The sequence below is a fragment of the Megalops cyprinoides genome, chromosome 7 (assembly GCF_013368585.1).
Source record: "Megalops cyprinoides isolate fMegCyp1 chromosome 7, fMegCyp1.pri, whole genome shotgun sequence".
NCBI lineage: Eukaryota > Metazoa > Chordata > Actinopteri > Elopiformes > Megalopidae > Megalops > Megalops cyprinoides.
Genome location: NC_050589.1, coordinates 36,021,705 through 36,045,021, shown reverse-complemented (window position 1 = coordinate 36,045,021; position 23,317 = coordinate 36,021,705). Strand labels below are relative to the sequence as shown.

General features: G+C 39.0%; 2 protein-coding genes across 2 annotated transcripts in view; both read left to right on the top strand.

The window, feature by feature from the left end:
- The first annotated feature begins 201 nt into the window (after positions 1–201).
- On the top strand, positions 202–2,037 carry hoxc12a (homeobox C12a). The gene is made up of 2 exons (XM_036534341.1): positions 202–790; positions 1,799–2,037. The coding sequence occupies exons 1-2, from the start codon at positions 202–204 to the stop codon at positions 2,035–2,037; spliced, it is 828 nt and encodes a 275-aa protein (XP_036390234.1).
- Positions 2,038–20,990: 18,953 nt separating this feature from the next.
- The window catches only part of hoxc11a (homeobox C11a), a 2,734-nt gene continuing 407 nt past the window's right edge, over positions 20,991–23,317 (top strand). The window contains exon 1 of the mRNA XM_036533941.1: positions 20,991–21,812. Coding sequence (XP_036389834.1) covers positions 21,098–21,812 — 715 coding nt within the window. The 5' untranslated portion in view covers positions 20,991–21,097. The remainder of the gene's footprint in view (positions 21,813–23,317) is intronic.

Sequence of the window (23,317 nt, the reverse complement as noted above, 5' to 3'; positions counted from 1 at the left end):
TATTTTTAAAAAGCGTATAAAACCCGTAATACAGAAGTTAATGTTTTGTTTTTCTGAAATGGACCTAGTGGGTGGTACTTCTGTAGCGCAAGTGAGCGCAAGCACGTGACCTGGGGGCCACCAATCAGGCGCACCTCTGGGTTTAACTACGTTAAATGTCAGATTGCAATAAACTAGAAGCTGTTGGTCGGGCCCGCGGAAATGGGCGAGCATAATCTCCTTAATCCCGGGTTTGTGGGACCTTTGGTAAACATCCACACTGGAGACACCTTTTACTTTCCAAATTTTAGAGCATCCGGAGGACAACTGGCGGGGCTACCCTCTCTCTCCTACCCAAGAAGGGACAATGTGTGTTCTCTCCCGTGGAACCCAACGGAGCCCTGCAATGGATATCCTCAATCTTACTTTGGCAGCCCGGTCCCCATTAACCCTTCCTTCAACCGCTCGTGTGAAATTACCCGGCCGGAGGAGGGTAAATGCTATTACAGCAACGGCAGCGTAAACAGAGAGAATTGTTCTGAGGGCGCCAGTCTTAAACGCGAGGACAGGGCAAGGGACGCTTCCTCGATAACGTCCGAGCACGCTCTTCATAACGGGATGGGAAACAGCGGTACCTTTTCCAAATATGACTACGGAACCGAGCACCTGACCCAAGACCCGCCGTCCTGTCAGTCCCTTGAATCCGATTCCAGTTCATCGCTGCTGAATGAGGGTGGCAAGACCCCTGCCAGCGACCCTCATACATTGGCCTCGCCAGGGAGTCACACGGGCAGTATGGCAGCAGTCGGAGGTGAGTGTCCAACGTACAAGCTTATATAGTAATGGTTCGGCGATTGCTATGTGGGACGTATGCTCTGTGCTTTGCTTAATCCGCGGTTTAATGACTGACTTGCTGCCAGTGCTGCGCCGCCAAACTATGCAGATTCGCCCTCAGTCGTCTTGCTTGGTGGACAAACGCCGCTAGGGGTAGCACTTAAAATGCTTCCCATTTCATTCGTTTGCTTTTGGTGTTTTCACAACCAGTAAACACGGCACAATAAAAGCTCAATATTTGCGATTGCAATGCATATGTTTTAAGCACAATTACCTTAAAATAGTTTGAATTTATGACCACATACTATTGTGATCACTCTGTAAAGTAACCGGCGAGAGGCGTTTGATTGTACACATAAATTAGTGAGCGATTACTTAAAGGAGTGCTCCGCTGTGGATGACTGCACCAAGAGGAGCCGGGTTTGTTTTTGTTTTAATGACTCGTAAACAGAATTAATACACGTCGTTGTTCACTAAGAAGCCATTTAATACGCCTCGAAAACGGAAAATACGTCGGGTATTTGCAAGCAGGACTTCATTATCGCTTTAATGTAGCTTTAACTGCGACAGTAAAACTTCATGTGACACAGCCTACTGTAAATTATAGTGGTCTATTTCTGTATACAAGGCACGGGACGAGTTCACAACGTTAGCTATCACTGTATCATCCATTTTCTGTGGTTGTTTCATTTGATCGGCGTATTCAAACTGGGTGTCATTCCATGTTATCTGCAATGCCAATGCAAATTCTAAATACCTGCATGCATGTCTTTGTGTGCCGCATCTTATTGAACTTAAAGAACGTCTCAGATGGCGTGAAACGTGCCCATGCTCATCGGTGGATTGATCAACAAACTGGCGTTTGTCAGGACGTGTGTGTTTTGATGCCATGCAGATTGAGATATTCATGACTATCAGACATGGAGGTGAGCATGAATTCGGTGCCTGCCTCTTGCTCACAGCCCCCGTACTATGCCCCCTCCAGGTCCCCCGTGGTACCCGATGCACACCCGGACCCGCAAGAAACGCAAACCATATTCCAAACTTCAACTTGCAGAGCTGGAAGGCGAATTCATGCTGAACGAATTCATCACAAGACAGCGACGGAGGGAGCTGTCCGACCGCCTCAATCTCAGTGACCAACAGGTTAAAATCTGGTTCCAGAACCGGCGAATGAAGAAGAAACGACTGTTGCTAAGGGAACAAGCCTTGTCCTTCTTTTAGAGAAACCAGTATCATCCGATTAGCAGTACACGTCTATTAATAAAACCAACTGTTACAGTTGATCCCTTTTGTAAAAAGCTATCCTTAAGCATGTAAACCTTGCTGAGCATCATTATGGTTTATAAGGCAGTGTAAATGGAATACATGGGTTCGTACAGTAGCACATTCAACAGGGGAAAAGACCAAATGACAATGCAGACGTTTTGCTGTTTTGTACTGTATGTTAAAAGAAGTAGATTAAGTTTTCAATGCAGGCGGTATGAAGAGCTGAAAAGATTATCCCGTTATTTTTCTCCAACCGACACACTGTTGCTGTCGAACTTTCACCGAACCGAACCAAAATGCAAAGCGCATTTTCACAAACACAATTTGCGATTTGAGTTAGGTATGTGTTTATATAGTAATGATATTCCAGTTTATCAGTTTACTGAAAAGTTATCGTTACGGATTTTTACACGTACAGTTGAACTTTATGTAACGGTTCGGTCCAACTACGTTATAAGATGTATAGGCCTTGTTGGAATCATTTGTTATGTAGTTAGCAGTTCTTTTAGGAATAAATGCATGCTGATGGTGTTATGGACAGTGAAAGAAATCACTGAGTGAAACAAAGAAGACACTCAAATAAACGGTAGCACCGTTTCATCTCTGAGAAAAAGAAGAAATAAAAATTGCAGGGCAAACAATACATAACAAGAGAAATGAAACCGCAGCTTTCTTTTAGCAATTACATTTAGTCCATAGGTCCATTCGATATTGTTTTAATTTCTGCTGCTTTCCCGTTGTGAATGTGGAACATTTGCAACGGTTTATACCTCCACCAAATAATAGCTAAGACAACCAGGACAGAAGTGAACCTGTACCTTTGCGCCGCAATTACCGCCACGTGCTCTGGGGGTGGACGTTCACGGTCATGGGCACAAAGGGCGCGAGCCCAAGTCCCCTTGTCCACTTATTATGCCATGGCTATTCAGTGAATGTGTTAATATTCTGACAACTGTCCGAAAGTTCTCACCTTTTAAAAATATAGTTTACTCTGATGGCATACAGTATTGAAAGCGTGTGTGTGTGTGCGTGTGTGTGTGCGTGTGTGTATATTGAGGTATGTGTTTCCCGGCAAATATGTCTTTACGAAAACACTCGTTACTCCTCGCCGTTGAGCAACTTAATTGTTGTGCTATAAGAGAAATAATTAACTGGGGTTGTTTATTGCAATAATAAGTAAGGATAAACGGTGTGTTCATAAGTGCAGGTCCCTTGGCCCACTTTATGAACCGTTTTGCATTTGATCCGCGTACAGAAATGCTAAAAGGATCCGAAATGCTGTAGAGTCGGGGTTATATGTGAAGGCATCCGAATATCGTGCACGAATTCTACAAACAAGGGAAAACATTAACATTAATCAGTAATACTCCCATAGAAAACAAACGGTTCCATCAAGTAATTAAAAGAGGACTAGCTGTTATTTGAGCGAATATGGCCTCTGTTAAAACATTTAACAACATGCATTAGCAACATGCAAAATGAAACATCTATTATTGGCTTCAATCTTGATGTAGATTACATATGAATATAGAATCCCCTTTCAGTATAGAAGTGGGAGTGATACTGAACACCGAATAAAAAAATCAATAGAAATAAAAAATGGATGTAGGAGATTTCCAGCGGGCTTTTCACATAAACCATCGATTTCATTTGGCTGGCTGATTTAACATTATTTTGCCAAAAATTCTGCAGTTATTGTTGTTTGTGAAATTGTGAGGACGATTATTATTTTAACAATAAAAACAACAATGACTGGTAAGTGGTAATGATGGTAAGAGAAATGTTATTTTTTATGATTTTCCGCATGTAGGAAGTCACTCTCTCTCTTAATATAGGACTTCAATGATATATTTTTGATTGACAGGATAGATTACTTGATGGTGCTGCGTTTCTCCTTTTATATTGCCGTGCTGCTGTGCTATGTTTTTTGTCCCGGAGAATCCTACTCGCTGTGTCTGTTTTTAGGTAACCTATTGTAAAAATATTATAGTGATTATAATAATGACATTATATGTTTGTTATAATGATCTTTATGTGATGATATTTTTTTCCGTTATCTGTTTGTCTGTATTTTGTGTAACACCAACTCCCGGTTTCCGGATAATCATCAGCGGTTGTAAAACGCTGCCTTGTATAAATACTATGTTATAAATTCATGAATGTATCTATGTATGTGTAAGGTTTCTGATAAATAAAGTCTATAAAGTAACACCAGTGTTATTACTTCTACCGCAGTTGAACCCAAGTGATGCAGCAGCTATTACTACCGCATCGAGAGCTGTCATCACACAAGAGTAACAATAAAAGAGGACCTTTAGGTTACATTTTCCCACTGCGTGTTACCGTAGATGTGTTTTTGGCGTCACGACAAATGTAATTTCTCCATTTCAGTAATTATTTTTTTCTGGTGAGCAGAAAAACACGAACAAGCACATGCCTGTCGAGGGCATTTTCTTGAGTACATGGAAAACAAACTAAATGTATAGTCGTTAAATATGCATTGAATTATTTGACGGTCATTGTAGCTATTTTGGGGGTTAAAATAGAAATGAAGTCTTCCATGTTCCTGGTTCAATTTCAAGTGCGGTGTCTATTTGTTTTTATATTTTCAGCCATGATATTGTATTTATTTGCCTTATATTTCAGGCGAAGCACTTTATAAAAGTAGTAGGGGCAATGGTGCAAATAAATCTAGTCATACTACCTTTTCGGCTCAGAATGGTAAACTATACTATAACAAGTCTGTTAAGAGGACACAGTAAGAGAATGTATTTGAATCGAAAACCTTTTCCACCATTAAGTTTTCACTACGACACCAGATGATATGAATGAACTCATTTTCGAAATCAAAAAATAGACAAAAACATTTTAAAGTGTATGGCATCCACATTTATTTCGCAATAACCCCGCTGTTTACTTTAAATCTTCGATATATTTGTGCCCACAGTCCGGGGAAACGAAAGCATTCGCATATATTACAACCGTGTCAAGGTGCTGTATGTTTGTTGTTAAGGTCGGATATGGTAGATTTCAGTAAGCTGTATACTGCCTTCCCTGGGGGCCGGACTCACGCGGCATTCATTGAGTCTGTGTCTTTTTTGAATGATCAAAATGAGATGCTTGCACACAGAGCTTTTATGCCTGTTTCTCAGCGGGATTCCGCGTGCGCTGAACTTGAATGAACTCCTTGCAGCCCAGGCGCATTTAATCTGTGTGCCAGTTTTTGTCACGTGAGCACATGGACGCACATGGACAAATGTGTATCTTTAATTACCGAGAAGCAAAATTTGACCAGTCTAAGTAGCAATGGAGACATCGCTTGTGTTCGTGAGCCACTGTCTCGTGCCTGCACTTCGTCGCTTTTGCATCTTTTGCTCTTCTTATTTTGCATTTGTTGTAGATTGGAAGCGATACCTGCGGATGGACACTATGACCTTTAGAATGGGCGTAATCAGTGAAAAGGTCACTACCATTGCAGCTATGTCTGCAACTGATATTATCATTATTTTGGCGTGATCCCAGATTTAAACCCACAACCACCTTCAGGTTTGTTTAATTCCTCATTTTAAAGGCACTGAATTTCGGCACGCAGTTTAAAAGAGTGTTAAAATCAACACTGGGGTACCCTGCTGTTTGCGTATTGTGTCAGTGCAGAAGGAAGGCAATCTGTAATACGGGTATGAAAAGTTATTATGCTTTAACATGTCTCACAGGATCTTTATGGTTAATGACAAAATCATATGACACGCACTCCGAAGTGTTCCTCGCGCCGTCTTAAAAGCAATCCCTTTAAGTATATTTATGGAACATTGCGAGGCCTATTTATCGTGCTACCCTCTTCCGGGTGTTAACTGGTTTGCTTGTATATATTGCAACATATAATGCCTACACTTATCATATGACGATAAGTCACTTTTTTATAATTTAATCTACCGATGGATTCGGGCAAATGGATAACAACAGCATCGAAAGCCATTCTTTTAAGATAGCATTATTCCTACTTTCATTGCAGTACTTGCTCTTAAATGTTTTTGATTGATTGACTCACTTCCGACTCAATTCCGAAATAATAGAGCAGCCATTTCTATCTGTCATTATAGGCGCGCAATCAACTAAACCGCATAACAAGATAATAACAATCAGTGACGTATCTGAGATAGTATATTCACCTCGGTCTCAACTTACGCATCATTCTGTTTTTGTTTTATTTATTTTTTTATCTTGGAACTGTTATGTTGTCGCTACTAGATCACCCACAATTGCCATGGATTTCACCAAGTATTTACAGAATAAGCTCATTAGATTGACTTACTAAAACCATTTAACATGTAGCCTAAAATAGTGAAAGAATCCCTCTTGAACATACACTCTTCTTACATTACCAAAATGTAGGCGCCATATATTTCAGATGTACTTCCGAAGAGGAGACTTTTTTTATTATGCAGCCTCAATGATTTGTGGAAATACAAAATCTAGTGACCATACATTTGCATATGAAAGTTTGAGAAGAGGACACTAAAATAATATGTATTTAAACTCAGACTTTTTCCGCTACCAACGTTACTCTCCCAACCGATAGACGTGAAATTAGAATCAAGCGTGAAAACAGAATGTGCCTTTTACAAAACCGAAGAAACATGATATATCATCACAATCTTTTTTGGCAATCTGCATTCATAGCTATCTGTATTTGTCAGCACAGTTGTTGCGCCTCCTGGGTGTGTTTCTGTGGTCAGAGTCAATGGCGAGTCTTAATGACGCTTATATAACTGGTCTTTTGGCTTGTTATCACCTGTCTCTGCATCCCTATATCGCGAGGGACTCCGGAAGTCCATTTTACATACGCTTATGTTGCCCATGTTGACTACGACAACTCGCACTGCATTGCCGTTCTTTTCTGAATAATAATTGTCATAATTAAAATGTCTTTGTCTTCATAATTTCACTAGGTTATTGATATAAGACAATAAACTACTGTATTCCTGCACTGCAGGTCACTGGCGGACCTTTGCGAGATGCAGGATATTCAGCGATAGAAGATGTTATTCAAAGGATTTCAGTTATGTCGCAGCGATGACATTTCAGCCAAATAAACGAGAGAAATACAAACAATCTTATGCCTCGGTCAATATCACAGGCCCAAAATTCTATTAAAGGTTAGGAATAAAAATGATCAAATGTGGTGAATAAGGCATATTTGGTTTATCTTAAGGGGTGAACAGTTCTTTTTACAATTTGCATAGAGCCTGTTGGCTGGATAAATAACAGCAAACGCAATCATTGGTATCAGGCTGAAAGTGTTAGATCTCAACGCCAGCCCGTTTTTTATTCAATTTCTAAAAAGGAAGTGCTGGATTTCTTTCTGTTCGTATACACGTAATGATATTAAACGACAATGGCAATAATGAAGAGTCAAACAAATATAGTCTCTTGTTTCACTTAACTTTTAAGTAAAAATTAAGTGCAGAGCACCGTCGCGGAATTCCCTCAAGTGAATGCAATTCTATGTAAACGTCACCTTTGCAACGATCAAATACAACTGAATAAAACGTCTACTTCTGACAATTTTTACATGAGAATGCTATGATCTCATTCGGAATATTGCTGTCTCTCAAATTAATTATTTTTTCATAACTATTACACTATTATTGTTTTTTCGTATTTGGTGTTTTGATCACCATAACAGAAAATGGTATTAATGCCTCAAGTAATGATTCGCGTTAGCTGCAGTGGCGGCGGTGGTCCTCTGTAGTGTACCGGCATATCAGTATTCGTATTCATGATGAGTACCATATTAAGTTACCACGTTTCAGAAATATATCTATTTTCTCCTACATCGATGTCTTGGTTACGACACGATGTGTTTTCATAAGAAAGACAGAATCTATCTAATGGCAAATCCACAGAGCATCGGTTGCTCTCTGTATTGTTCTATGTTGTTTTGATATTGCTCGTTAAGTGCATAATCTTCCTATTCTATTAGCACGTGTGCGTATGTACTTCTACATACATGGCTGCAACAGGACATTAGTTTTGTGTGGAATGGTATTTTATGGCATTTTATGACGATTTCCTAAAGCAGCCATTCGAGAAACAGGAAAATTTTAAAAATTTTGGTGTTACTGTTGTGCTTACGTTGTCTTTTTTGAAGAATACCGTAAACAAGCTTTCAAGGCGTGAGCAAACAAGTTCAGTGCACAACTGCTGTTGCTGAAAGGAAATTTTTATTTAAATTTCAGTGTGGTCTAATATAAGACTTTGTTAATCATGGTTAGCCATATTGATTTGGAACCTAACAGTGATTACTGCCAATATACCAGTCAACATAGTGATTATATTTTTTAAGAAATACACAATAAGCCCATCTGAAGAGACGTGATGTAAAACGTTAAAAGAGCGCTGCAATCGCAGGTAGCATATATTGATAAGAATCGATCTTATATATCAATCTACGTATTTGTGTAAGGAATGTATGGAAAAATACCACTGAAAGTTAAACTTTAAAAATTGTCTTGTTTCGTTTTCGGCGAGTGTAGTTTACGAAAATGAATGTTGTTTTTGCTGTTCAAAACGTCTCAGATATAATCCCCACACTCAGGAACTTTCCCAACGTCATGGTCAAGGTTGTGCATCAAAGTCAATTTGTCTTAAAGGGAAAAAGCACATGCAAAATCTATTGATTCAGACAGAAATTGGATTGAAATGTGCCATCCATTTTACTGCCTCATTCTGAAATTGAAACATAAATAAATAAAATCATCTAAGTTCACACTCTTGGACAAGTGTGTTCTTTCCAGAGCTGTGACACATTTAGTCCAATATGAAACAGAATTTCTTCATTGCATAATAACCAATGAATTACAGCTGGGTGAAATGTGCATGTGCTCGATGCTAACAAACCTGACAACAATTGTTTGGAAACTCCTCGACGGTTTTGACTTTGAGACCGGTTAGATTCTTTTATGGTGGCTCAAAGGTCAGTTTGCTACAACACGAACTTCACACAGAACCTGTGCGTCGGGCGGCCCGACGAGCCGCGCGGCTACCCTGCGTCAGTTTTTTGCCGCAAAGCGGAGAAAGAGAGGAAGACAGTGAGCATTTTGTTGACTCCATACAAAGTCCGGAATGCAAACAGAACCTTGACCTGTGGCTGGGACCTTTAAGACAGAAGGTCATAAGTGTTTGCGCGCCATTTGTTTGTACGTGGCCGTGTGTTAGAGAGTGCGCGCGTGCGCGCGATATTTTGAACAGCATTTTTTTCTAATTTGAACACATTTCGGGTACCTAAGAAAATGACGCATTACTGGTGTGCATTTGCAGTAAACTGTTGGTGAAGTCAAAGGCAGGCATAATATCAACATTTAGTTACTAAGGCCATTTATTCATGACGTGGTTCTATTTTCATTACTAACAATTATGTGTATATAACAATTACATTGGAAATGTAACCTAAAAAACACATTATTGTTGTTGTCATTAACCCACAGCTATATGTTGCTTTTGAAGAGTCATTGAGGAAGCTATGGTTCGTGGCGCATTAATATAGAAGGTTCTTAAACAAACGAACTGAACGTGGGAACAGTACCGAAGTTTCGGACATGGAGTTGTGGGTTACACTTAAGAATTGAAAACCTGGCAAACAGACCGCTATAGATAGATATGACTATCCGAGAGCGTGTACAAATTCTGATTCCTTCCACATAAATCGTTTCTATATCCTACAAGCGATGATACAACTGTGTAAGTCCACTTAATTTCCGGTAAGCAAAGTAGGCCTATGCCCTATTTTCATTCAGCTGGTAACATCAGGACAATATTTAATTGTGGTAGACGCAAAAGGTTTTGTTTTTAATCTTAGAATTTGTGAACAGTGGTACATTGGTACCTAGCTTCAGAGCTTATGAAGATAATGTTTCAGCAATATTAAGACAAATAGTGGAAGTAACTAAATGGTGTTTGTTCACTGTAATATACGCATTATTTAAACAATTACTAACACTGATATTTGCCTGATAATGGTCCTATACAAGACTGTTTATTTTGAAAACATTTATTTTAAAAAAATGCTATTTATGATTTAAAAAGGTCTTTTTTGGTGGAAAGGCACTGCATATTCTACATGGCAATAGACGAAGAACCACTCTGAATCATTGATTTCTACAGAAGTCATTGTTCTACCCGGTGTATGTATGAGAGGGCTTAAATCACTAAAAGTGTTACATGTGAGGAAAGCATAAAGATAAAGAAAGATAAAGAAAGCGATTTTGGAGTTTGGAACCGGTCCAAGAAGTATCCAAACACACGATACTTATGTTTTAAATTCATCTGACAATATAGGGAGCTACTACTTGCGTCACTGTTTTATCCAGGATATGTCAGCGTCAGACGCATTATTCGAATTAGGATGAAACTGACAATTTAATAATTTAATAACTTCTACGCATGCTAGCTGGAGTCTACCTCCTGATAATGCAATGAAGACAACCAGCCATTTACGAAAAACACATACTGCTTGCGAAGAATGCAGCACTAGCATTCTAAGAACAGTTTTGAAGTATTCATCTAATTAATCAATAAAGCTGGAGCGTCTGACCTCTTATTCGCTGATGTGATGAAAAATGACCTTTTAATTTTTGACAATAATTAAGTAAATGAATAAGTAAATAAGTAAAATAATTTTGTTCACAACATATTCTTGTTACTTAACTATCACTACTACTACTGCCACTACTATTACTACTACTACTACTACTACTGCTACTACTACTACTACTACTACTACTAATAATAATAATAATAATAATAATAATAATAATAATAATAATAATAATGATAATAATAACAATAATAACTGAACTTGTAATAGTAGCAGTAGCGAGAGTTCAATTGCTTTCTATCATCTTGACCTTTTCACAAATTAACTGTATGTTGGCTATGTACGGTAGGCGTACCTATACCCAAGTCTTAACAAGACTTATCAACAGAGTATAATCTATGCTAAAATGATCAATACTCATGCACTCTCGAAATGAAACATCATCATCTTAATTATTTTGCTCACTATTTTAAACCCTATTTTACATTGATCACAAATGACTTTAAGTATATTGGTTTCACTTACAATACTGTTGCATTACTACAATTGCTGTTATGTGTGTTACCGTACAACATAAAGGCAACTGTGAATGATGACTTTCAGTAATTATGTAGTAAGTCAGTGTTCTCACACAATATTTACGTTAATCAAACATCAAAAATATTTTAAACGAACCTTTGCGCAACTTTACTAAAATGCTCCATCATCAGAAACAACCCATGCCAGTCACTCCCCTGCAGAGTTTCCAAAATGTTGAGTTTCGCTGCGTATTTGCTCTAAAATTCATCTCCGGGTCAAACTCTGCAGGAGACAGGATAGATATGTCAAGTATCACCATCGTTTATAATGTATTTTATTTGTTGGGCTGAAAACAGTTAATGTTACGATATAACTCTTTACATAGCTCGATATAGTTCGAGGATGACTGTAAATTCATTTATTGTGCACCTCTCCACCCCCTCCCCCTCCGTGCGGCTTGTGTTTGCTACTGTCTGCGTGGGCGGGAACGGCATACAAATTGAAGGTCAAGTTAGTACGCACCTTATATGGCGTCCCAGTGTCCACCACTGCTAGCGCTGTGGAACTCGGCTAAAACGATCGGACGGAGAAACAGAAATAAAAGGAGGGGGAAAACAAAGCTCTTTCCCTGAAGTTATCGCCTCTGTTTTTATTTTGGTTCGTGATGGATAAAGTACCTAATGCTTACAATTCAGGCGGGATGGAAAGAGTTAGGGAGGGATGGGAACTGGTCTGGGGGAAGACACCAGAGAAGCATTCGTTTCCAATGAGAATAGCAGATTAAATATGTCTGGCGATGATCGGCAACACCGACTTCAAAATAGTTTTAACCAGATCAAAAAGCGACAGCGCGTCATTTGCTAAGGAAATAGAACGTCATTAGGAGAGCGCCTGTATTTTAGGTCGAGTCTGACTGAATCTCATAGGCATGGATTTTGGTAAGAAATTTCGCATATTATATTATACACCGTAAAATTGTTGCATTAAAATTTAAGTGATGTACAAGTGCTACCAAACGTTCTAAAATGATAACTTTTGTACGATAAAAGAAGTAGGCTAATATTGGAGGGCTGGTCAATATGTTCATGGGTATTGAACTTAGAAGGACGCGAATTGAAATGGAAAAATCGTACTCTAGGGGGACTTAATTAAAACACATTTTCTGCAATGTGTTTTGTAATGTGTTAAATGAAAGACATGGCCTTTGAACATGTAGGTCACCGCTGAAAAATTCCTTGTAATTCAACTGTGTATATTCCACCCAAGGAAGTGGTGTTTTCTGAACCGTTTGCTTGGATAGGCCAAAACGTTGTGGGTTGCGTGCATTGGATTTAGCAATTAGTATGATTGATATGACTCTGAAACCTGAAATGTACAGTATATATGACGAAGATGACCAATAAAACAAGCACAGAAACCACGTGGGCTTTAATCTCTTCTTACTTTGCCTATTTTTTCGTGTGTGATAACTTAACTTACACACCGAAAGAAATCATCACTATCCCAAAGAATCAACACTTACCACACACACACACACACACACACACACACACACACACACACACACGTGTACATAACGTGACATTCACTTTAGTGATGTTATGGGTGTTGTGGTTTACTTATATATTTATAAACATATATTTCTGTTTATGTCTATGGGTATGTATATATATGAGTTATTAATCATTTCTATACTTCTTATATTTCTATAATTCTATAATTCCATTCTACACTTTTTATATTATTATTCTTCGTATTTATATTTTATTCATCTCTCTCTCCCTATCTCCCTCTTTCTCTTTCTCTCTCTCTCTTAAACACACACACACACACATACACACACACACAAACACACAGATAGACAGAGAGAAGAAGGCAGACAGAAAAATATTGAAAATTTTAGCTTTTATAAAAACTCTAAGTAGACCAATTTGCCTCCTGTCCATAAGTGACGGGTATTTTACATTGATTCGCATACCATCGTGTGATGCTTGGTGAGACTGCGACGACTGCGTTAAAATTAGCAATGAGTCTCCAAATAAGGGCTACATTATGACCCTGTGTGTCACGGTGATCTATTTGCCAAACTGCAATTCGTGCAATGTTTTAGAAATACACCACACGCCTATTTATTACAAAGTTGCTATCTATGCACTTTAAAAAGCCCGCCTCACATTTAGCGATCTATTGACAGCCAGCTTCAATTTTATATTCTAAGCAACAGCTAACGGAGAACGTTTAAATTTATGAAAATACTACGTTTCCAGGATTGCGCGTTTAATTGACATTTAGAATATTTGTTTTATTTAAGTTTTTGAAAATCATTCTTATTCATGAAGTAACTTATGACATCCATCGAGAAAGGATTGACTGCTTGCGCAGACAGAACAGTTTATGATATCTCCTCCAACGTATTCATGCCAGTCATGGTGATTAAAACAGCTTCACATAACCAATTTAATGAAGTTAAACCTCATTAGTACGTTACCTGCGGAAAGCCTATCACTGATCAACACGAATGTTTATTCGTTTAAGCATTAATACTTTCGACAGCTTTGTAATACATGTAATTATTTATAGTTTCTTTCCATAGTCTGTATTAACCAAAGTATATATTACATACTGAACGGGAGCGGTACAGATTTAATTCTGTACCGATCCATGGAGTCGAATCAGTCTATAGAAAAGCGAATATAGCTGAATCTCTGTTTTGAGGAACGATAGCTACTCATCCAGAAGCGAAATAAAAGCAAATCTGCGATCAGGACAACGTCAGGCCAAAGAGAGAGAGAGAGAAAAGAAATTTAATTCTACGTTAAATCGCTGAACTCGCCAAACTGTTGATGAGCACAGCATTTACTGTATCTATGTGTAAATCAAATTTACACACAGACACAGTGCAATTAAATGTGTTGACTGAATCCTGAAACAATTATTCTGGTACTAATTATTATTACAATGATATTAATATGACTACTAATAATGTAGGCTCTTACATATCTGAATAACACGCAATAACATGTCCCTTTCTGTCCTTTCTGGCGTATGTACCCCACTGAGAAAAGTCTGAGATTTTGTTTTTTTTCACAAATGTCAGCCAAGGAGGACTGTGTTCCGCTGGAAGCAGTGGTTTACTTCGAAGAGTGGTCATTGTCAATGTTAGTCTCCACGGGAATCCAATGCCATTTCCTCTGCGTCGGTCTTCTCATTCACTGCATTTCCTGGCTGGGACATAAACCTTCACAACAGAAAAGGTGCAATAAGGAGTTTACATAGATGTTGCAGGTCTAAATCGCTGAAAAGAACAACGGCATAATATTCAGAGCAAATCAGACTACATCTGAAATTGAAAACGAAGGCAATATCACCTAGAGCTCTGCATATCATGTTGACAAACGTATGACTACGTGAAACATTTTTAATATAAAATTGACTCGTGCTGTTTCTGTTTGACTTCTCTTTTAAGACGATTGGAACGATCACAGAAAATAATACTTTGAAAGCGGATGGTTTGTACAAGCATCAGTATAAATCCACAAATCCCTGCATATCTCAACTCCCATGCGCAATTAAGAAAGGTACTTCCTCATGCGCGGTATTGGTTTATACAATGTAGACACCCTGGAAAATCGGTCGTTCTGCTAGGTGTTGTTTTATCAAGCAGAGGTTAAATCATTTCTGTTGTAAGAGAGTGTCCCACGTATCTTTGATGATGCCGACGTTAATAGCTGTTTCAAGTTAGAAGTTTTTGGTCTGCATTTCTTGCAAGAATAAAATACATCCCGGGAAGGTAAATTATTGAGTGTCAATATATTAAATCAATATGTATATATTTCTGCATGTGTCAATTTCTGTGGATGTGGACGGTGTGCTTGGAGTAAATAAAGCACCAATGGCGAAATCCGGTGTGCAAATACGGTCACAGTCCGATTTTTTTTCCAAACCCAAATATTTAGAGGCAGTTTCTAATTTGTGCTTCTCAGGCTAATTACAAGGACAAAGTCAACATCTTGAGAGAAATGAACAATTTGTAAATGCTGGTAACCTGTGATATTCTACCAGGGAGAAATGAATACCGCCTTATCCGTAATGACATAACTGTTTGGCTGCGGTCTTCTGTAGGGTGTCCTGAATGAGAAACAATTCAATAATAAACAAACACAACGAATTAATTAACAAACATTGCCAATGAACATTGCCACGCTAATGGTCTTGACAAAGAACAAGTCTTCGTTTTCTTTCACATGACGACGTAAACATACAAATATGCAAATATAGCTACCCGGATGAAACAGTCACCAGTTATTTTGCCTGTTACTGAAATACAAAAGCAACACTTTTAGTGAGCGGGTCAGTTATAGTCAATTATGTTGTGTAGCTATGTGGTGTTACACTGGTGTTTCAGGATTAATCTGGCCACAGTTTGAACCGGGGGCCAATCTACTCATATTATATGGTATAAACTCTAGTGGTATTATAGTCTTTGGTCCCCCTTTTATATTTTAATTTAAATTAGAGTGGCCAAAATCAAACAACTGAAAAACTCCCAGCCATAACGTTGTGCTACTCCAAAATGTAATACTGTCTCAATTGTTTTGTTTCAGGTATCTTAATATGCTACAATATGAAGAATGATTCAGCCCATAATGAATCATGCGGTTTGCATCTGCTTTCCCTCATTATGATTGTACAGTGTATAATGATTTGTCGTTTCCTTTTTCCAGAATACCGAACTCACGTCAAGGCTAATGCCCAGAAAAAAATGAAGGCTCTGTCAAATCTGATTCCCTCTTGGAGACGTACGATGGCTGTAGGTGCGTTGCCTGAGACCTCAGTAAAACCAAGGGCCGTTTTGTTGTCCCTTGAAACTGTTCACAGCTCATACAACCGGATTTAACAGCCTGACTTACATCCAATTAAATTTATCTAGGCCATGAGGGGACAATAATATTTTTGCACGCGCTCCCAACATTTGGCCCTGGTTCTGACCGATTTAATATGAAGCGGCACCGGATGAGCAAACTTGACCGCTGCGTATGGAAGTGGAAGGTATTTTTGACCGTTTCTCCACCCCCCGGAACACTAACACACTGCAGAAGAATGGGCGTGTCTGGTTGTGATTTTTTTTATAACTGACATAGCAGGCGAGGAAATTAAAAAAAGAACATAGGCCTATACGTATATATTCAATTAATATAAATGAATATATATATGCTTAATATCTCACACAAAATCTCCAGGTCCGTGCGCTACGTAACGCACGCCATTCGACAGATATAGCAACCGCTCATGGCAAACATCCCATGAATGCGTCTCTGTTTTCGCGGATTCCTCTCTTTTGGAGGAACCAGTCCGAAATATTAGCAGTTTACTATTATAATTATAGCACAAGGTGGCAATACATTGCTTAGATTCCGCAGACAGACTGAAGTCGTAAAGTCTGAGCTCCCCCAACAGCGTTGCCTGCAAGCAGAGAATGGCAAATATTTACAACACCTTTTCTCTTCGCAGCTCTCTTGGCTCGAAAGGCCAGTGCAGCTTTTCGTAATATACCTGAATTTTATCTCATATCTTTCTATAACTCTCTCAATTTTTACGAAAGTGCACGAGAGACCAAGAAAGGCGAAAAACAGCCGTTTGAGAAGAAAAACGGCTTTATACGGGGAAAGGAGTTCTCATTGCACTTCAGGGTCCTACTGCGAGCGGAATAGTAAGGAACCATTCATGCTACTCTCAGCGCAAACACACACACACGCGCGCACACAGACACAGACACACACACACGCACACACACACACGCACGCATTGAAGGCCTTCACGTGAGCGCAGAAAGATGCATGCAAGAGAGTGCATTTATTCACTGGATGCAGTATTGCAAATAAGGCTTGTATTTAATGGCGTCTGTATATCTCCCTTGGCACATTGAGAAAAGATTAGATTGAATGTCAGGCTGAACATAAACTCTAGCATAAACAATTGTAGAACTAATAAGCCAATAAGAATAAAACCTTAATAAAACCTTATTCTGGACAATGCCAGTTCCATGTAACATTACAATTTTACTAAATATTGCTGCCCCTCCCTAGCCCCCCATTTTTTAAATGAATTACAAAACAGAAAATCGTCATATTTTATTAGTTTTCTCTTCTCATACAGCAATTACATGTTTACACTTAGAGACACAGAAGTAGAATGTCTACATCCATCTTCCCTGTGCTTTAATAGACTTGAACCAGATTGTCCAAAATCACTTCATGAACAAGAGCCACTATGCCTTCTGATTGAATCTGCATGGTCATGAATTAGAATAGAGCCAGATAGGGGGTGTTCAATCTAAGCGCAAAGCATTTTCCATTATTCTATGTGCACGTTATGAAAGTTATGACAAATATTGGACTGCCTTATATGCATTCTTATAAGTTAAGCACAAACGCCCTTGGCTTTGACTTGCCCCCTATAAGCTACTCTAATAGAAACCATCTCGCTGGTAATTTGTCTGTTCCATTAAACATGAAAAAAGATTATGATCTCTATGTGTATCAATTTGGGACAGATAAAAACCTGAAAGGGGCTGGGCAAGTCGTTAAAGACAAAAATAGTGTTAAATTGGGTATTAGTTTAAAACGTGCTAACGAGACAACGTCTATTGAATCTGGAGCTGGAATGGAAAATACCAGACTGCTTTTAGGAAAGGCGTTTAGGGTTTAGGTGTGTGTGTGTGTGTGTGTGTGTGTGTGTGTGTGTGTGTGTGTGTGTGTGTGTGTGATGGCAAGAAATAGCACAACAATCGCAATGCAGGTTTGCCATCATGTTCTTAAAAACAAATATGTTTAAAACACAAGCAACGCCAAATTAAATCAACGTATTTCAGCGTTATTTTGTGTAATTAAAATTCTTATTGCGGGGAAAGGTTGAGTGGAGAAAGTTTCTGTATTTAGGTTTAGTTCCCTTTTTCTACTAAAGGAAATTATTTTGTGTCCAGAGCTAAACTTGCTCCTTTCTTTCCCCTCATTCTTTCCTGTTTGCTGGAGAACAAAGGGATTTTACTTTGCTGTAGCTATTCTGCGTTTATGGCAGTGGGGGAGAGGATTTTAGTGGTCAAATTCAAGTGCTGTGTCTGGGCATCTGTCTGCTTTCTTTGTACTTGGATGCAGGCGTCTTAAGCGTCAACCTTTTATCTGCAGAAAAGGGGCTTTAACCAAACTAATGCCACGGCCACATACTTCTCTCCAAAATAGATACAGGCCTCCCACCAGTTTCCAACCCTCGTCTTTGTGTTTCTGTACTTATAAAAATCAGCGTTTTCGTTTCTGAACTCCTAATTTAATTCTGCATCATTACAATGAATGCCTGTTTCAATTCGAATAGCCCTATAGGCACATTCCAACTCATATTACTCACATACCTACAATTAAAATAGGCTATGTTAGAAAAAAAGAAGAGTTCTACATAAGGTATGAATGGAAGATCAGTGAGTTTTAGAATATACATGCGTTGCAGTCCACTGTGTTATGAGAGGCTGACGTTGATTTCCTGCCACATGATATTTTAATGAAGAGAAAACCTGGGAATATAATTAGCCTCATAAACAATTGCTAGTCTTATTAGATTTACTCGGTATTAATACTGGACTGTAAAATGTCCCAATAAAAGGCTCTCTGACAGTTTAATTAAAAGTTTACCACAAAGGTAAACAAAGCCCTCGGAACCCTACGTTAGATCAAAGAAATCATATTTTAAGAACAACAAAAAAAACTTTTTCAGGGATACTAAGGTCCGTTCAAGAAGCAATTTTAGGACAGCCGGTACCACCGATAGCCCCCACCCCACCCCACACGCACCACCACCCCCAAGGCCCCGTATTCACACACTTCACCGAATTTTTACATTTTCAGGCTTCATCTTCTAAAATTATCGTAGGCTATGTTAAACAATCGCTCGGCACGACCTGTCTGAAATCCCTTTATGTAGCCAGCTGATTTCAGACATTACTACAATCAACATGTTGACTTTAATATACATACAGTTCAGAGGCAAGATGGATGGGTTATTTTGAAATATTTTTTTCCTGTGTGCGTGCGTTCGTGCGTTTGTGTGTGTAGATAGATAGATAGATAGATAGATAGATAGATAGATAGATAGATAGATAGACAGATAGATAGATAGATAGATAGATAGATAGATAGATAGATAGGGAAAGACGTCCACAAGTCTAATTCTTTGTATCGCATGAATTGCAGTAATATTCGCGGACAGATGAATGATTTTGTTACGGCAAACAGACCGGATATTCGTGGGTTTCCAAACCCTGATTATGTAAAAAAAAATAATAATCTGTGCCATATAAGTTTGACTCGTTCATTATAATTTGGGACACTGAAATGAATATGACACTGAAGCGCTTTCGGACACCGCAGTTGTATGTTTGTGTACTTTTCTTCAGCTTCAACCTTTCTTTCTGTCTTTCAATCACTTTTTAAAGTTTTCGCAAAATGTTGCGCTCATTTACAGTGAGTGTGTTTTATGTATGTTTTCTGCGTTGCAACAAAGGCAGGCATTCTCTATACACCATTGGACATTGTGTTGCTCTAATCACACTTCCAGATGTATTACAGATGTAATAATAAGATTACTTATCTTTTTAAATTCGATGGAAACTTCCCGCTAAGTATACCTTTCTATGTGCTAGGTGCACAGGGGGAAAGTGAGGGTGCCATATAACTCAATTTCCTATTTTCATTTTTAACGTTTGTTGTTGTTCTGCGCTCTTCTTATTGCCAATGTTTACATTATATGTCTTGTAAGTGTTATCATGTAGAAAAAATTGGAGGAATCGATCTGAAATACAATGTAACTCATTAAAAATTATGAAGGGTGCAGAGCACATGCATGTGTATTACTTAGCCTATTTTAAAGACTATAACAGTTTGGCTTATACGTGTCTAAAATACTTTCAGTACAGTAGCGCGAAACTGGGTTTCATAAGACAGGATTTCGATGGAATTCTTCATTATTTTGACTTAAACGGGGCACTCGGCTCCTCACAACACTTTGGTAGAAAATGAACCGAGAACCGTTGCATTCCAACACCCGACTCATCCATATTGACAGGAAAAGTTTCACGTTATATATTTCTCGGAATGTACAAACATTTCACCGACTGGGCAATGTTGCTTCACGGGTGTATATAAAATCGGTCTCAGGGACACACCTTTATAGCGTATAGTGCAGGGGCTGTGGAGGCTCACTGCTCGTGGTCATTTACATGGAACCTCGTGTTTTTAGTCCGAGGTTGAGAGGCACGCGTGAGCATCCGTCATTCAACGAGGTATCTTTTTTTTCTCGGAACGGGAGTGTAGAAATGTAATCCCTATTGAGTGTTGTCTTAATCAGGTATCAGAACATTCTACTTCTACAAAAACTACTACTACTTCTACTACTACTAGTCCTACTACTAGCACAACTCATAACAAGGGTGATCGTGTGCTAATAATAATAATAATAATAATAATAATAATAATAATAATAATAATAATAATAATAATCTTACCTGTTAAAACCTGAGAAAATCAATTCTATATTACATGTAAGCTACCGTATACTGTATTCATAGAAAGAAAAGCTCCATTTAATGCTGCTGGTAGCTGTTCAGGCAAATGCCATAAGAAAACGACCAGAAATCTGTTTTTAATTTTCATAATGCTCTTGCACTGTTTTGAAACTAATCGTTTGAACCTCCAGGATCTTACCTAAGTGAACCACTCCTACGCATCTAAGTGTTCCAAATTGATATATGACAATATCTACTTTCGATCACGTGTCTCGGAGCGACTTAGACGGATAGCGCGTCATCTCGCCTTCCCAAATTTTCCCCTTCTGCAGTTCGAATCCAAAACATCTATGTATAGTGCCGGGAACGGGAGAAAGATGTTTAACTCGGTGAATCTGGGCAACTTCTGCTCCCAGACGCGCAAAGACAGGACTTCCGACTTTGGGGACAGGACGGGCTGCGCCTCCAACATATACCTCCCGAGCTGCACCTATTACGTCCCTGAATTTTCTGCGGTCTCTTCTTTTCTGCCACAGGCCCCGTCGCGGCAGATCACCTACCCATATTCCACAAATCTGTCTCAAGTACAGCCGGTCCGGGAGGTTTCCTACGGCTTGGACCCGTCTAGTAAATGGCACCATAGAAGCAATTATGCGTCCTGCTATTCAGGAGAGGACTTGGTGCATAGGGACTGTCTTCCGCCATCCACCATGACAGAAATGCTTATGAAAAACGAGAGTGTCTACAGCCACCATCACCACCACCACCCGAGCTCTAACCATCCCACTACGGGCTTTTACTCCGGCGTGGGGAAAAACAATGTCCTCCCGCAAGGCTTTGACCGCTTTTTCGAGAGTGCGTACTGCGGCGCGGACACACAGCCAGACAATTGTTTACAAAAGGGCGAGGCGAGCAAGTGTGAATCTGAGACCCAGCAGTCCGCCGCGCTCCCCGGCGCCGCAGACCCGGAAAAGGACCCAGAGGATGAAGAGGAACAGACAAACTCAGGCTCATGTGCCTCCTCAGGAACGAAGGACGGCAGCGCCAACAAGAACAGCCACTCGAGTAGGTACCGAAGCTGTAAATGGGGAAAGGTTAGGGGACTAGCCCGGTGTTTTGTCGGTCAGATTTTATGTGGAGTTTTATAAGCATTCAAAGGATTTTATTATAACCTACAAAGCTCTTTCTTCCAACGGGAAGAATTTTTACGATGGGAAAGCGCTTTGAAAAAATGAGATGTTATACACAGACGCAGCTATCCCCGAGTCTGTGAAATTTTAAGAGCGCGCTATTGTGACAAATGCTAACTTTGATCATGAACTTGCGTTGGGCATTTTAAGGGATTTTCTCGTCGGGCTGTCGAGAGTAAAAACCAATTGGGCATAACACTGCTTTTGGCGTCCTGTGCATTTTCTTTTAGCAGCTTGCATGCAAACTAGCCAACCCATTTTAGGCGACTTGCTGGTGGCAATCTTATCATTCTAGAAAGCATGTGTCAAGTTAGTATTGCAATTACTGCTTTACAGATCCCTCAACACTTGCAATGGTTTCAAAGCATATCTATCTATCTATCTATCTATCTATCTATCTATCTATCTATCCATCCATCTATCTATCTATCTATCTATCTATCTATCTATCTATCTATATCGCAAATTGATGTGCATTTTACACTGCTGTACATTGCAATGCATATGATATATTGAACTGATAGGATGAAAATTGGGTTCAAAAGAAAGCGCAATTCATTTTGAAGAAATAGAAGAAAATGACAATATAGAAATCCATGTTCAGTAAACAAGCTGCTAATGCAGGCACATTTCGGTACTTACTGTAATGTTTTTTTTTTTTCAAATTTACTGAAAGAATATCAGTGTGCTACGATCCGCCTGACTATACAATTATTGTGCAATGTCTGAATGTTAAAAAAAACCGTTCAGTTTCTTTGTACTTTTTTATTCAGTTAATACTTCTAGTGGTAGTAATATAAGCGAAATATCAGCCCACCTCTCCGCGCTGGTTGACATTGGGAAGTGGGTTCCTCCCAACTCTTTGGGCTGACGTACACAGGCCAAGTTCTGCTTGCTAGTCTGTCCTACCATTTTCATTAGTAACGTTATTACAACAGAATATAAACGCATCCACAGTTTTACTCGGTCATACATATGTTGGCTAATTTAAACCACAGTCAGAGACACCATAATACAGTGCGGTATGATACTTGACCACTTAAAGACCACCCTGTAAAATTGTTGTCAAATGCCAATGAATTTCTTTTTTCTGAATAACATTTTTCCTGGTGGTTTATTTTCATATGTGCGCCCAGAGACTTTAAAACTTGAAAATCCCTAGTGGCATACAGTGCCCATCTTTTTCAATGCGTAACAGGTAAACAAAGGTTTATTGCCCATAGGTTTTCATTCTGCTACGAGCGGCGCGAACCAAGGGCCGATTGAACAGAGAGACAAACTCATTTTATTTACTTATTTCCTCATAAACCAGAGATTTTGATAAAGGCAATGTAATTCAGGGCTGCGAATAGCATTAAATTTTAACAGATGGAAATATTG

Excerpts from the sequence above, each read along its gene's own strand:
- hoxc12a (XM_036534341.1), top strand. The coding sequence starts at position 202 with ATGGGCGAGCATAATCTCCTTAATCCCGGGTTTGTGGGACCTTTGGTA. Across the intron at positions 791-1,798 it reads CAGTATGGCAGCAGTCGGAG|GTCCCCCGTGGTACCCGATG; the intron begins GTGAGTGTCCAA and ends TGCCCCCTCCAG.